Here is a 15,246-nt window from a genome sequence, read left to right as displayed (position 1 = left end):
TCACAACTAATTGCCTGCTAAAGCTTAAAATTTATTGGCAGTATGGCAAAGGAAGTCCTGTCTTGCGCTTTCCTGAAGAGCGTCCTTTGATGAGTGCCTTTGCAAGAATCCTACTGAACGTTGCCGAGAGTCCTGACGTGCAGGACATCGAGCCTTTACATAACCCGTAACTGCCTTATCGCAAAGTCTTGACTGCGGTAGAGAAAACGAGATCTTCCCTTGAGCTTTCCTTAACTCCATCCACCTTTGCGAAAAGCAATATAATATTGACAGAGACCTCTTGAATTCACGAAACCCGAACAGACAACTTCGAAGACGAAGTTGTCTGTTCACTTTAAGCTTCCTCCGAAGCACTGCTTACTTCACATTCTTTGCATGTGAGGTATAAGGTATCACCGAAGGTAGAGGTAAAAATTCTTGAGGCCCAAATCGTAAACAAGAGCTTGAAGAGTTCAACAGAAACGTTCAGCCAGGCGACACACCTGGCGTGCGCTGGCGCGCGCGCGCTCGGCGTCCACGGTTGGCGAGCAGCGAGCACCGCTCGGCGTCCAATGGCGCGGCCAGCTGGCGCGCGCTCGGTATCCACTGGCGTACACTCGGCGTCCACTGGTGCGCGCTTGGCGTGCACCCAAGCGCGCCTGGCGTCCATCCGAACGTCCCGTCCAAGCCGAGCGTCAAAAGAAGCGTGCAGAAAAGCGTCACTCTCCTGACAGGCGTCAAAACAAGCGAGATACATCTCGGAGAGAAATCCGACTGCACGAAACAGTCTCAGGAGAAGGGTTGATCGTGTGAGAATACGAGGGGCGAGGGAAACGCCTTCTTATTCTCACAGTAACAAAGCTCGGACGTCCGCTCTCAAAAGCGTCCTGCTACTAAGACTTCTTTTTCATATTTCTCGGTGGAAAGACGTACACGTGATCAGGCGACGTTTGCCTTCTTACTTCTCACTGGAACGCATAACGAGAGAGAGAGGACGTGAAGCGTCCTCTTCTAAAAAGCTTCTATTTAGAGGGCGCGAGTCCTTCCGAAAGCTCCAACCCCTGCGCGGGGAGGACGCTTCGGAGGACGAGAAGCAATCCTTCAGGATTCGTGCACGTGCACGCACTTAGGCAGTCTGGGGATTTTCATCAGAAAACTGCCGAAGGCACGCCAGATCGGTGGGGGTTCCTCGTAACCCTCCTTCGGCTTTCGACATGCTCTCTCCCCGGTCCTGGGAGTCAAGCAGAGGTCCCGGCCTAGAGGCCGAAATAAGGCCAATCTGACGCACCCTCCACTACACAAGGGGCACTGTCACTGCACTTAGCCACTTCACTATTGCTCTCTAAAGCAAGCACTTTCGATTCTAAGATACGAATCGAAAGAGTATTAGAGAAAGGGCAATAACCTCTACAGACACTGTTTAGGGCCCGAAGGCAACATTACAGGGTTATGAGAAACAATAACAGAAGTAGCACTCTTCACGACAATGAAGGAGAGCGATCACCTCTCGCAGACATATTCATAACCCGTAGGCCATACTACAGGGTTAGGCAAAAAAAAGTCTACAGGAAGGTTAGCCGGTTCACTACCCTGACTTTTGTTTACTGATTAATTGCGTACATACGAATCATACGTTTTCCTTACGGAATTAGACATGTTTACTGATTAATTGCGTACATACGAATCATACGTCTTCCTTACGGAATTAGACAAAGTCTCACACTCCTTACATGACAAATCTCAACAAAGAAGCAAGACTCATACCCCTCGTGCATACCAAGTGCGGATCTACCGAAGCTTTCGGTAGCCACACCCTATCTTTGCAGACAACACCCTCTGAAACTAGCCTAACTAGATTCAGATATCTTATGCAAAAATGAATCAAATTCAAATCAATTTAAGATAGCGTATGCCTAGCCACAAATCCAAGTAAATAAATTAAAAGACAATTAGGATACTTAGCGGCAAGGAAGTTTCCAAAATCTAAGACGGAGGTACTGGAAACAGGTGTTTCCAGCACCGGCGACAGAAAAATTATGAATAGAAAATGGGAATGGTTCCTGATACCCGCCTCCCAGCGGCGGGAATGGGTACTAACCACCTGGCCGACCACTGCGTGTGTCGGAAGTTTTTAAAATTCTGTCGGACTTCAGAAAATACAGCTATATATATATCTGACAGGTAAGTTTCATGAACAAAATATATGTTTACATTTTAAAATAAAACAAACCATGCTTAGAGAAAGGCAATCATGAAGAGCATAAAAACAAGCAAAAATCATTAACCTATGAAAAATCAAGGTGATGAAATTACTTATGTAGGAAAAGTCAACAAACAGGCTACTTGCAGATAGTTAAATACTTTGATTCCCATCAACATCTATAACAGTAATACAAGGAACATTTTACAGAAAAAACAAGTGCATTATAATTTATTGATCATTTATTTTTTTGCCTTGTGCGGTTTACTTGGCTTGCGTTGAAAGAAACCTTACGATGAAATCACTGACGATGTGATCTATTACAAAGTAATTACAATGCGGTGAAAATGTATGAGATGTAATTACCATGCAATGAAATTACCACAGTGTAATTACTGCGATGAAATTACAGTGAATCGTAAATTTTTCATTCAATAGCAGTGGGATTCCATAAGTATCATGCCTTTCTGCTACTTTAATATGAAGTAGTGTAGTGTAATAAGGCCACTTAGTCATCATATCTTGAAACTCTCATAGAGGCCCAATGCATAAATGCTACTAAACAATGAAATCGTTGTACACATTTCCAAAGTTTACATCCATACATACTGACTGTGAAACTAAGTATGAAGAGAGTCAACACTTTTAGCTAATGAAAACTTGCAAAGTACAGTGGTACCTCGAGATACGTAATTAATCCGTTCCGAGGCGGCCTTCGTATCATGAGTTTTTCATATCTTGAACCGCATTTTACATGTAAAATGCCTAATCCGTTCCAAGCCCTACAAAAACACCCAAGTAAATTATATTTCCAGGCCTACAACACATGTTCTAGGGTTACGACGCCGATCCGACGGAAGAAATATGACTCCAAAAAGGCAAAATACTGTACATACTTGAGTAATATTCAACTGAATGTAATGTTCAACCCCCATTTTTACTGCATATATTAGGACTTTAGCATATGTCCCTTAGCAATAAGCCTAGCCTATATTAGCGGTTGCTACTGTAGCCTAGTCTATGATTCTGACATCTAAACCTAAGAAGCTTAAAGCTTAGAATATGCCAATAAAATGTATAAATAATCAGTATGTACTCATTTCAAATAATTATTGATTAATCATTAACTATAATACACAAACAAACAAAAAAACCTTCCCATCGTTTGTTTATATTCAGAATCAGCTCTTACGAGTACCAAACGAACGCCAAGCAATCACTTTTCCTGGGGCACAGAAAGCCATAAATTTTCATTAGTATCTCTCTTCAACTAATGAAACTACCAAACAGTATAATAACCATTCATTTCTATTCTTTATTCTATCTTTACCTAATGGAGATACCGAGTTACTGACAGCTATAATGAAACATATACGTAACATAATATTAAAACAGAAGAAGAATTCTAAAAAATACGTATTTGTTGGCTTTGATGATAGCAGTCTGATTTATTTTATATTTTATGATATCTAATTCACAATTTTTTTATTAAATGTATTGCACTTACTCATTTCAAATAATTATTAAGTACCCATTAACTATAATAAACAAACAAAAAAAAAAGCTTCCAAACTTCTGTTTACATCCAGCACTTATGAGTATCGAACGATCGCCAGGCAATCACTTTTCCTAGTACACAGTAAGCCATAAATTTTCATTATCGCTCTTCAACTACTGAAACTACCAAACAGTATACTAACCATTCATTTCTATTCTTTATTCTATCTTTACCTGATAGTTTTTTTTTTTTATTAAATGTATTGCATAAATAAGTTTTTCAATTTACAGCATCCTTCTACCAATAGAATACTTAAAGCACAAGGGGTAGATGCTGACCAATAGGAGAGCAGGATCTTATGGGGTGACTAGCATCAGGAACCAATGGGAGAGTGGGAGGATGGTGGCGAGGTTACTCAGTAGGCGGCGCAGGAGTTTTAAAATTGTTCTCGGTGGTCCGGGCGAATCTGGGGATTTTACAGCAACAACCTTTCATAACTTAAGCAATTTTCGTATATAGAGCCGTAAAATTTTTCGTATTTGCTTTCGTATCTTGAGTTTTTCGTAAGTTGAGCCTTTCGTATGTCAAGGTACCACTGTACTGTAATTCTAAACTACAGTGTTTTTACATGTTTTTCTACAAAATATTTGCTGTAACTATAAATAGCCTTATTCCTTGCAAACAGCTCTGGCTGCACCAGTCTGATCTATATTTGGAAAGTAAAAAAGACCTTATTCTCTTTCTTTCATACATCCTTATTGAAGTGTGCCCAAAAAGTTTATGATTAGAGTTTGTTGAATAAAATGTTTTACATCAGTTGTTCATATAATTCTGTTGACCATTTGGATTATTTAACCATCTGTTAAATCATCCTAATAACAATGGGAGCTTCTGCGAGGCATCACATACATTCATAATGGAAGCCGTGAGTATAAATAGACAGGATGTTCACCTAAAACCAGGCAAGAAGACAGATACTTCAGTGCAATTATACACCTCTGTGTGTGCCAGAAACATGAGGAATGAGGGCCAGGAAAAATATAAGGATAACTGACCCACATGCCTCCCAACTGGTGAAACATGACCAACTAAGATGATTGGGCTAAATGAATATACCTCAGGAGAGTTATGGGTAATATCTCATTTCCCAAATCTTGCAAAGGTGTTCTGGCAATGACAAATACCTGCTCCAAGTTTGGAAGAGAGCTATATTAAACCTGAAAACCAGGGACAATGAATGAGTTCAGACCTTGTGTGCTTTGATCTTGAGCTGAGAGAGATCTTTGCACTTGTGAAGTGTCCACGTAAGCATAAGAAACATTGCACAACTTAATCTGAAACTGAGTTTTTTGACACTAGAAAAAATTTGTGACCTGTGTGAAGGAAAAGGAGAAAAGGATAAGGGTTCAAATTCTAGGTCCCTTGGAAGTTTGACCTGATGGCATTCACCAGAGATGACTGTCATCATTTTAAAAAAGGCTAATAAGGCTAGAATAGAAAATAAAACCATGGACAAGCCAAGTTTTCCTGAAGAATGAATTTTGGTCATGAAACCACAAACAGAAGTCTGATAGAAGACCAATGGCTAGAATGAGACAAGCCAACAGTGCATGAAACTTGCAAATACTTAAAAGAGGAGACGGGCTAACAAAAACACTGTCCAGAGAGTTACTTCCAGTAATGAGGTGTCTGCACAAGGCTTAAAATGAGGTCTAAGGTTTAACAGTACAATTATTTGGCATTAAAATAACACCATAACTGACATTACTACAACAAAAAACAAATTTACTGCCTGAAATGAAAGAAAATTATTTCCTCTAAGCTTATAAGGCTTAAGCCAGAAAACTGTTGTACTGCAGACAAGTTTTAAACCCATTTCTCCAGGAAACAAAAGGACTCCCAGCACTGGAACTGAAGCTTTGAATTGAGGAGTACACCATTTATTACACCAAACAATGAACAGTAACTATGTGAGAAATTTTAAATCATTTACTTCAATTTTTGTCATTTAAATAAATATAAATGCTTTAAATAGTATATTTCATTTACTTGCTAACTACACACTGTCTTGTAAGCATTACCAATCAAGTCGGAATCAAAGAAATAAGGTCTTTATTTTGCAATGCAAAACTTGCGCGCAAGAAAGCATCGCTTCACTTCACGATTTCCCTCGCAGCTGACTCATCACCTGAAACACATGGTCTTCAGGTAAAGGCCATCTCAAGTGGCTATAGGGAATGCTTCCCTCATCCTCAAGAATTATCAAACTGCAATGTTAAATCTAATGGATGAATGATCTATTCAGTTAACAAGAATTCCCGGGACTTTTGAATTCACGGAGATCCCCACCTATTCTTCGACAAAAAGCCTACCCGCCTGCCACACAGTAGTTACTGCCTAACCTCCTTCTACGCTGAAAGTACTAATTCCTTATGTAAAGGACCGAGGGTTTGTATATCGTGGAGGAACAATTGAATTTTCGACTGCCAGGTAAGAAAGCTTACAGTTAATGTCATTGTTTGGTAAGTCACTTATGTAAAACTGCATTATTTTATCAGTTTATCAAATTCCATTATAACAACAAAGCATTACACCAAAACTCCTTAAGATCTAGACATTTCTGGGCTTTAGAACAGAACAATGGTACCTAAAATATGTTTAAATGTCTTTGATACCCTATCATTATGTTTGTTAGCTTACACATTAAAAAGTCTAACAAAATTTAATAAATTATCCCAAATATTAGGTTAATTTTCATAGATTGGAAACATCAGCTTCCTTACTAGTATACATACATTGTCCTCAAGTGTGTAATCAGGAATGTCGGGGTATATAAAAATCCGAACATCCTCTGGTGCAATGACAGCTGCATGAACAGCTGTACTTTTTCCATCAATTTCTTTGGGGTGTTTTAGTATGTCAATCTTACAAGGTAGCTGTCAAAAAGAAAAAAAAAATTACCACTGTACTGAGAAAAATCTTATTAATTCTAAAATTACAGAATCTCTGCTCATGCTCTTAACAATACATAAAGGATTCTTTTATCTATAGGGCTTTGATAGGTCAAACTGTCATGAGAGACTTTCAATTACAATACTGAATTACAAAAACCATTTAACTGCAACTTTACACTTCTTTACATGTATTCAGGAATAAGATGCTTTTAAAATCACAATTTTTGAACGTAAATTGTATTTTTCCTAACTATACAAACCTGAGGTCCTTTACATTAGGAATTACTTTCAGCATAGCTGGAATTACGCCTGTTAAATTCTTGAACAAGGTGGTTAGGCAGTAACTATCGTCTGGTAGGCAGGTAGGTTAGTACAACATCTTTGTTGACCTCTCTGTCTTCCTCCACGAAACTCTTGGGTTTGAAGAGGAGAGAAAGACCTATTGGTGTTAACTTGACACTCCCTAGAACGCTTCGATGATTGCGCCAACAGATCGTTGGTCGCTTTCTTCTGAAGATACGACAAAATCTGATGTAAAAACTCTTCTGAGGAAAGGTGCTTCTTGTCCACTGGGGCAAAAAGCAAAGCCAACTTCTGTTGTGGTTACTCCTTTAGTAGTAAAGGATCACCACAAATCCCTCTTCTTCAAGATACAAAACAAGACGAGAGATGCTAATTCCGCTGATCCATCTCTAACGCCCTTGTTCGCACAAGACAATACCCCTAGTAAGTCATTGTTGGGTCATCTTCTACCTTTCTGGCTAATGCCCCGATTGTCCAGTCTAAGAAGCTATAAACTTCTAAAACCTTGAAAATACTCTTAGTGAGGTGATCCACTTTCACTGACAAGAGCATAAATTTGGCTGAAGAAAAAGCTGACCACCTAGCAGAGTCGATGAGGCCTGAGAAATCTCCTGATGTCATAAAAATGGTGCTCTTCTTAACCAGCTTGGCAGGAGGAGCAGCAAAAGAAGCTTTACCCATCTCTCTCTTTAGTGCTAGCCAGGAGTCCACGTCTCTCAAGACTTTCTTCGTTGGAGAGAGTACCTAGTTGGGTAGACAAGCTGTCTGGAGCAGGTTTCTTCATAAGGTCATAAGGAAAGTATAAGCAGGTTATGCTGGAGCTGCAGGTGAGAAAAAATTAGGGAAGTTGTCAAGAAAGTACCTTAACATTGTTGAATAGGCAGACGAAGGACTTGAGTCCTGTTCCTCCTCTTCCTCGTCTGAAGAGATAGGTGATAACCCCGTTTCTTCTGCTTGCGAAGGGGTAGGAGCTTTCTGCAACAGACATGATATTATCTATTTGTCGTTTCAGGGGAGCAAGCGAAGGATCCGAAGCTGAAGAATATGACTAAGAGCGGGGTGAGACCGCTCTTGACTCGGGCGCCTCGTAACTGACGTTGGTCGTTCGGCCGAATGTGAGCGTCGCATCATAACTGGAGAATTGCGACCAGGAGACCAAGGCAAATCCAGGATAGGTTTGGACCTAGTGACCGAAGAAACTCGCTTCGAAGTATCTGTCCTATGCTTGGCTGAAACATACTGTCGCTCCATCCTGGGGAAGGATTCAGGACTGTCCCAAGCGGAAAGGGACCAGGGAGCCGATGAAGATTGAGGACTAAAGACGTCCCCTTTCTTCTTCTTAGGAGGAGGAGACTTAGATACATCCTTGGACTGCCTCTTGAGGGGGTGCGACACATCTTGAAATTGCTCACAACGACTCTCGTTGGGAGTCCAGCTGTCCGACTCCGACAACAGATAATGTATACTGAATGAAACGCCTTTCCAGCAACTCTCGGTTGACACCTGGGAATTTGCAGTAGGTTTGACTGAGGGGGCGACTGCCTGGGTGTAAACCCCACCGGCCCTCCCTTTGACCTCCAGTGTGTCTTCTCTCCGGTGCTGGGGAGTGGAACAGTGACCTTCTTCTAGGAGCACTGGCGGGCCAGACAGCCACCTCCTCTACACAATCACTAAGCACTTCACTAACACTCTGATTGCCTTTTTCCATTAAGGCTTAAACAGAAGCACCAGGTTCCATCACTACACTTGCTAAAAGTTCGAACTTATCGAATTTTGACTCGAGGGTAGTCATGGTGTTGGGATTGGGAGCAAGCAAACCTGGAAAAGGAATTAATAGCACAGGAGCAGGAGGAGAAATGACTGGAGAATTAACAGGAATTACAAGAGAAATAATCATGTTATCTTCTACCAATTTGGCAGCCTGAATATTATCTAAACTAGATCTATTTTCTGCCCTAACAGCTGCTTTCCTCTTTCTGTCCTTATCCATTTTGTCCTGATGGTACCTAAAGATTTTCTATTTCTTGTCATCCTAATAACGACATTCAGCACAAGTATTCTCTTTCTTGCACTCTTGGCTGCTACATCTACTACACCTGGTATGTGAAACATAGAAGGATTTTACTAACCTGGTCTTACATCCATCTACACAAAACCTAACACTAGTGTTAGAATCTGACATAGCAAAATATGTGCTAATGCAAAAAAAAACCCAGAGTACTTCACTGGGAACTCTGAATTAATCAACCCAATCTGTTGGAAAAAAGGCTGCCTAAACCCACCGATGTTGACCGGGAGCTGGCAGGAAACGAATTGAAGCTCTCTGCCAGGTTGTTACCTACATATACTCCCTGGTAGTGGGCGGGGCATTATAACCACACCATAACCGGAACTAGCGCTAGCGTAAATTTTCGATTGTTAGGCTGCCATAGGTAGAAAGCTCTAAGCTATATAATTACTGGGTAAGTCCCATATACAAAACCAAAATTATTGTAAGCAAAAGCTAGAGTATTAGATCTCCTAAATGATGATTAGTACTTCAAGTTGAAGTACTTTAGATTATAACTTGCATGACTTTGTACTTCACAATTGGACATCTTTTAATGCCAATTTTGTATGGCAAACATAATTCATCCTGTTTTCAAATAATATTACAACTATTCATTTGAAGATTTAAAATACTAAAATACATTTTAATATATACAATATCATATTCAAATATTACACAGCATTATGCTTACACTGCAAAGAATCAACTTGCACAAACAAACAGCCATATACTCTACATACCTTGATTTTGGGTACTCTATCAGCAATAGTTATCACTGGGATGTAGCATGTATAGCAGAAATATTTTCTTGATTTTCCACACTTAGAACACAATTCACGGCCAGTCAGCTCATTAAGAAACTCTGAATTGCTTATTTTCATTCTTTCAAATGGCTCTTTTATGTCTCTAGGTTTCATCAATCTAACCTGCTCTGCTTTGAACTTCCGCAGGTCTTTCAGGTCTCTTTTCTGTATTGCTTTCTGACTAAAGCCATTTTGGATAGTTAGAGATGTTGCATTTACATCTGATGGGTCTGACAAAGACTCACAGTTGGGAATCTGGAGATCACTCTTTACACTGTGAGCATTCATCATGTAAAGCTAAATAACTGTTTGACTGAAATTCACATGAAGTGCATCTGTAAAGAAAAAGACAGCAGACTTTTAAAATGGCTAGGAGGCTTTTGGGTTAATAATAATAATAAATGGTCTTGTTATTTTCATAAGGAAGTAACATTTATAGGTTTATACATATCAAAATCACAATTTTTGAAAGTAAATTGTATTTTTCCTAACTATACAAACTTGAGGTCCTTTACATAAGGAATTACTTTCAGTACCAGCTGGAACTTGGTCATAAGATTCTATAGCAAGGTATTTAGACAGAAACTGCTTGTCCGATGGTCGGGAGCCCCGCCCAACTGGATGTAAATATTCCACTTTGCTTTAGGCCCAGGAACAGAGTGAGGGGTGGCATGAGGTGGGCCTATATGTAAAGGACCTCAGGTTTGTAAAGTTAGGAGAAATACAATTTACTTTCAAAAATTGTGATTTGTTTAAATACGTTATACAAACCATCGGTCTTTTACATAAGGAAGACTCACTTATTGGTGGGAGGAATCTGAGTCTTGTGAACAGACTGGTGTTGGCCCAACCTAGGCTCCCTCCCTGGTAATAAGAGCAAGGGGGGGAACCTAGCCTCTGTCCAACTGATCAGAGTGAGACATTGCAAGATCAATGGGCAGACCTCTGGACCAATTCACAAGAGGGAGGAGGCATGCATACCTCTTATGAATAGCAAGCAAGAACTTCAAGGCATAAGTAAGAGGCCAAATAAAAAGAATTGGGTTTGTCTCTTACTGCTGTCCACTTCCCCCCTTGTTAGGGAAGGGACGGATAAATGCTTCTATCCCTAACTAAAGAGGTAGAATGGAGCTCAGTCACATAGCTTACCTGCACTGTCATCATGTCCAGCATGTGACGACCACTACCCTCTGCCTGCAGGAAGAGGGAAGAAAAGAGAAGGAAGAGAAGCCAGTCACACTCTCATTCATTCTCCATTCACATGATATCACAAGGACGAGATGCAACCTGGTCCTGTTAAAGAAGCTGAGTAAGCTACACAACTTGTTGAACAGCCACCACGGGTCCCAAGGAAAAAGTGTCCAAGGACCTATGGGTAATATCCCCGAAGGTAGGAGGAGGTGAAGGTGGTCTGGTTGGACCACACCCTTGCCTTCAGCACTTGTGCAACTGACAAGTTCTTGTGGAATGCAAGGGTAAGACCATTACCTCTAACTTCGTGGGCTCTTGGACGAAAGGTACAGGTGTTGAAACTCCTTCCGAGTCGTACGCTTTCCAGATTACCTCACGAAGCCAGAGAGAAATAGTGTTCTTTGACACTTCTTTCTTGGTCACCCCGGTGCTAACGAAGAGGCATCGACACTCAAGCCTGAGATGTCGAGTTCTTCTCAGATAGCGCCGTAGCACTCTAACAAGACAAAGTAGCATCTCTTCCACATCATTACCTGTAAAGTCCTCTAGGGAGGGGATCGTGAAGGACTTGAATCTGACGTCAGGAACCGAAGGGTTCTGAGTCTTCACTACAAAATCTGGGATGAAGTTAAGTGTAACCGATCCCCATCCCCTCGAGTGTTTAACGCTGAAGGAAAGACCATGAAGTTCCCCTACTCTCTTCGCTGATGCCAGGGTCAGCAGAAAGACAGTCTTGAGGGTCAGATCCTTGTCTGACGACTCCCAGAGAGGCTCGTAAGGTCTACGAGTCAAACTCCTTAAGACAAGAGTCATGTCCCATTAGGGGGCCTGGGTTCCCTGGGAGAGTATTTCCATGGAAGAGGAAATATCCACTCCTTGCAGCTTAAGGACTAGAGCCAGGGTGGCTCTGTATCCTTTAACCATGGATACAGAGAGCAGCTTCTCTAAACAAAGAAAGACCAGGGAATCCGCTACCTGCTAAAGAGTGGCTCTGAGCGGAGAGAGACCCTGTCTACGACACCAACCACAGAAGACAGACCACTATCCCAGGTATTCTGCTGCAGAGGACTGTCTGAGGTATCCAGCCATTTCTGTTGCTGCTCAGCGAGAAAAGCCTCTTGCTCGCAAGAGATGGTGGATAACCACCAGCTGTGAAGACACAGGGAATGTACTACCTGGTGGTACCATTCCATGTGTGGTTGACACAGCAGGTTGTGCCATGGGGGTATCTCCAGGTCTCCAGATACCAAACAGCCTGAGACCATTTGGGTGCCACCAGAATCATCTGAAGATTGCTGGTGACCAGCACCCTGCTGATCACTGCAAATCAGACAGAACGGGAGAAAGGTGTACACTTGGAGGTTGTCCCACGGGTGTTGGAACGCGTCCTCTGCAGCCACCCATGGGTCCAGCACAGCAGAGAAGGAAACCAGAAGTTTTCTGCTGTGCTGGGTGGCAAACAGATCCACTACTGGATGCCCCAACAGGTCGAACAGCCTTTCTGCCATGTCTGGGTGTAGAGACCATTCTGCCCCAATCACCTGATTTTGGCAGCTGAGCTTGTCCGCCACTACATTCCTCTTGCCTGGAATGTATCTGGCCGACAGCTATACCGAGTGAGCTACTGCCCACTCATGCACCTGCATTGTCAACTGGTGTAACAGGAGGGACACTAGGCCGCCATGTTTGTTGACGTATGCCACTACTGTGGTGTTGTCGCTCATCAGCACCACCGAGTGTCCCATCACCCGTTCCTGGAATTCTAGGAGTGCGAGAAACGCTGCCTTGAGTTCCAGGAAGTTGATGTGAAGGTGCCTGTCGTGTTGGTTCCACACTCCTGAAACCAGCAACTCTTCCAGGTGTGCGCCCCAACCCTCGGTCGATGCATCTGAGAACAGAAGCATCTCCGGAGGGGGAGTGCCTATTAAGAGGTTCCTGTCATCTAGCCACCAGGCTAGATCCTCCCATACTTCTTCCGTAAGAGAAACCAGGAAGGATTGCAGATCCTGCACCTGTAATCAGCACTCCTTCAGTTTCCATTGCAGAGACCCCAGGTGAAGACACCCGTGAGGGACTAACTTCTCTAACGACGACAGGTGACCGATCACAACCTGCCACTGCTGAGCTGGCTGTTCCTATCGTGACAGAAACTGATGAGCTGCCTCTCTGAACCTGCTGATCTGCCAGTCTGCGGGGAAGACTTGTGCTGCTACCATATCGATCAGCATGCCCAAGTACTTTATCCTCTGCTTGGGCTCGAGATCCAACTTCTCTAAATTTATCATGATCCCCAGATCGCGACAAAAGTCGAGGTGATCTCTGTCCTGACCAGCCAATCGTTGAGATATCTCATCAGACATTTCCTGACTGAATGGGCCCAAGCCGACACCAGAGTGAACACTCACCTGAACACTTGAGGGGCGGTTGAGAGACCGAAACTAAATGCCCTGAATTGGTACACCATCCCATCAAGGATAAAGCAAAGATACTTTCTGGAGGACTGATGGATGGGTCTTTGGAAATACGCATCCTTCAGGTCCACCGAAAGCAGGAAATCGTTCTCCCTAATGGAATCGAGCATTGAGCGTGACGTTTCCATCGTGAACTGAGTCTGGCAAACGAATCGGTTCAATGGAGAGAGATCTATCACCGGTCTCCGGCCCCCAATAGACTTCTCCACCAGGAAAAGTAGGCTGTAGAACCCCGGTGACAGTTCTCGTACGATTTCCACAACTCCTTTGCTCAACATTGTCTACACTTCTTATTTCAGTGCTACGTCCCTGGCCAAACCGGGAATGTATGTTTGGAGATGGACTGGGTGTGACGTGAGGGGTGGCCTCGACTTGAAGGGAAGTAGATATCAATCCTAAAGGACATCCACTACCCAGGGGTTGGCACCGTAGCGCTGCCAAGTTGCCCAATGGCTCGCTAGGCACCCCCCAACTTCCAGCAGCAGGTGAGGGGGAATGCCGTTCCTAGCATTTCCCTCTCTTCCCCTTTTGCTTAACCCCCTTCCTGTGAGAGGAGGAGGGCTGAGTCTTTCCATGCGCTACCCTCGATAGTACCGACGTCTTAGGAGCAGAGGAAGAGCTAGCTAAGCTCTGAGGCTTAGCCACAGTTGTACATGATTGGCCAGAAGTCTTCACAACTGCCTGGTGTACTAGGCGATCGCTATCCTCAGCTCTTCACTTTTCCACCGCAGCTTCCACCATCTCTCTAGGAAAGAGAGAGGAGGAACCCAGCAACGGTCCATTCCTAAGACCCATCGTTGCCTCTTGACCAGCCACCCTGGATACGTGATTCAGGACTGCGTCCCTCCTCCTCAGTACCAGGTTGGCAGTCTGGTGGGCCAGGTAGGAAATAGCACTACCTCCAGACTGGCAGTCTCCCAAACGCCGAGTCTTCCCCAGGAACTATAGATCCCGAGGAAGCGGTGACTCTGGATACTGTGAGGGACCACAGATCCAGTCAGGAGACGGCCTGGAAAGCTGCCATGGCAGTGGATTCCAGGGCCATTGCCTCGTGCTGCGAGAACCAGAGGTTCTCTGACAGCAGGAGTTGCAGAGGCAATCCCGAAGTTAGGTGAGCTAACTCCGGGTCAACCTGCTTGGTTGGCTATGGGTCTGACGAAGGCACATAGAAGTGCCGCTGGCGAGGCAGAGAGGGGAAGCAGCTTGTCTGACCTGCTTGCCCTAAGTGAAGCTTCTTGTCCCGAGACAAGAGCGTTCACCTGATCCAGCACACCGTCAGCCAAGGAAGACCAGGGTAGCCCTAAAGATGGTCTAGGTTCCTTCTTTGGACCCCAGAATGACTCCAACTTAGATGGATGGTCAGAGGGGGCAATGACCTCTGCGAAAGACCTCTGTATCTTGGGAGTGACTGTGTCCTGAGGCGACGGACCGTCAGATCCATCCAGGACAAGTCCTTCCCGAGACACTCTTCCTTCAGCAGGAAGAACCTCGCCAGACCCCATGTGGTCTCCTCTAACCACTTGAGCGTACGACCTGTCAGGTCCTAAAACCAAACCAGGCACATAGGCTCTCGTGGCTGGACTGTAAGGATTGCGCTCCTCACGGTCACTCCTGAGGAGGAGGTTGAAGGGACAGGTGAGGTAGACCTGACACTCCCACTGGGGGCCCTTGGAAGTAGAGGGGGAGGAGGTGGCTGACGATGACGACGAAGACGAAGAAGACAACAATGACACCTTCCTCTTCTTTGACTTCTTTGCCAACTTCCTCAGAACAGCAGACAGGTCTCCCATCCAGGAC

At 43.6% G+C, this 15,246-nt stretch overlaps 1 protein-coding gene and 1 pseudogene across 3 annotated transcripts in view; one reads left to right on the top strand and one right to left on the bottom strand.

Moving 5' to 3' along the window:
- Nucleotides 1-15,246, top strand: part of LOC135196918 (succinate-semialdehyde dehydrogenase, mitochondrial-like) — a 176,376-nt pseudogene that overhangs the window by 19,736 nt on the left and 141,394 nt on the right.
- Nucleotides 1-15,246, bottom strand: part of LOC135196916 (tRNA-uridine aminocarboxypropyltransferase 1-like) — a 173,250-nt gene that overhangs the window by 153,907 nt on the left and 4,097 nt on the right. For all 3 annotated transcript variants that reach the window (XM_064223741.1, XM_064223740.1, XM_064223742.1), the window contains exons 2-3: nucleotides 9,725-10,122; nucleotides 6,473-6,613 (exon numbers count right to left, since the gene is read on the bottom strand). In XM_064223741.1, the coding sequence (XP_064079811.1) occupies nucleotides 6,473-6,613; nucleotides 9,725-10,078 (495 nt within the window). In that variant the 5' untranslated portion in view covers nucleotides 10,079-10,122. The remainder of the gene's footprint in view (nucleotides 1-6,472; nucleotides 6,614-9,724; nucleotides 10,123-15,246) is intronic.

The sequence above is a fragment of the Macrobrachium nipponense genome, chromosome 18 (genome assembly GCF_015104395.2).
Source record: "Macrobrachium nipponense isolate FS-2020 chromosome 18, ASM1510439v2, whole genome shotgun sequence".
NCBI lineage: Eukaryota > Metazoa > Arthropoda > Malacostraca > Decapoda > Palaemonidae > Macrobrachium > Macrobrachium nipponense.
This window is presented reverse-complemented; position numbering and strand designations above follow the sequence as displayed.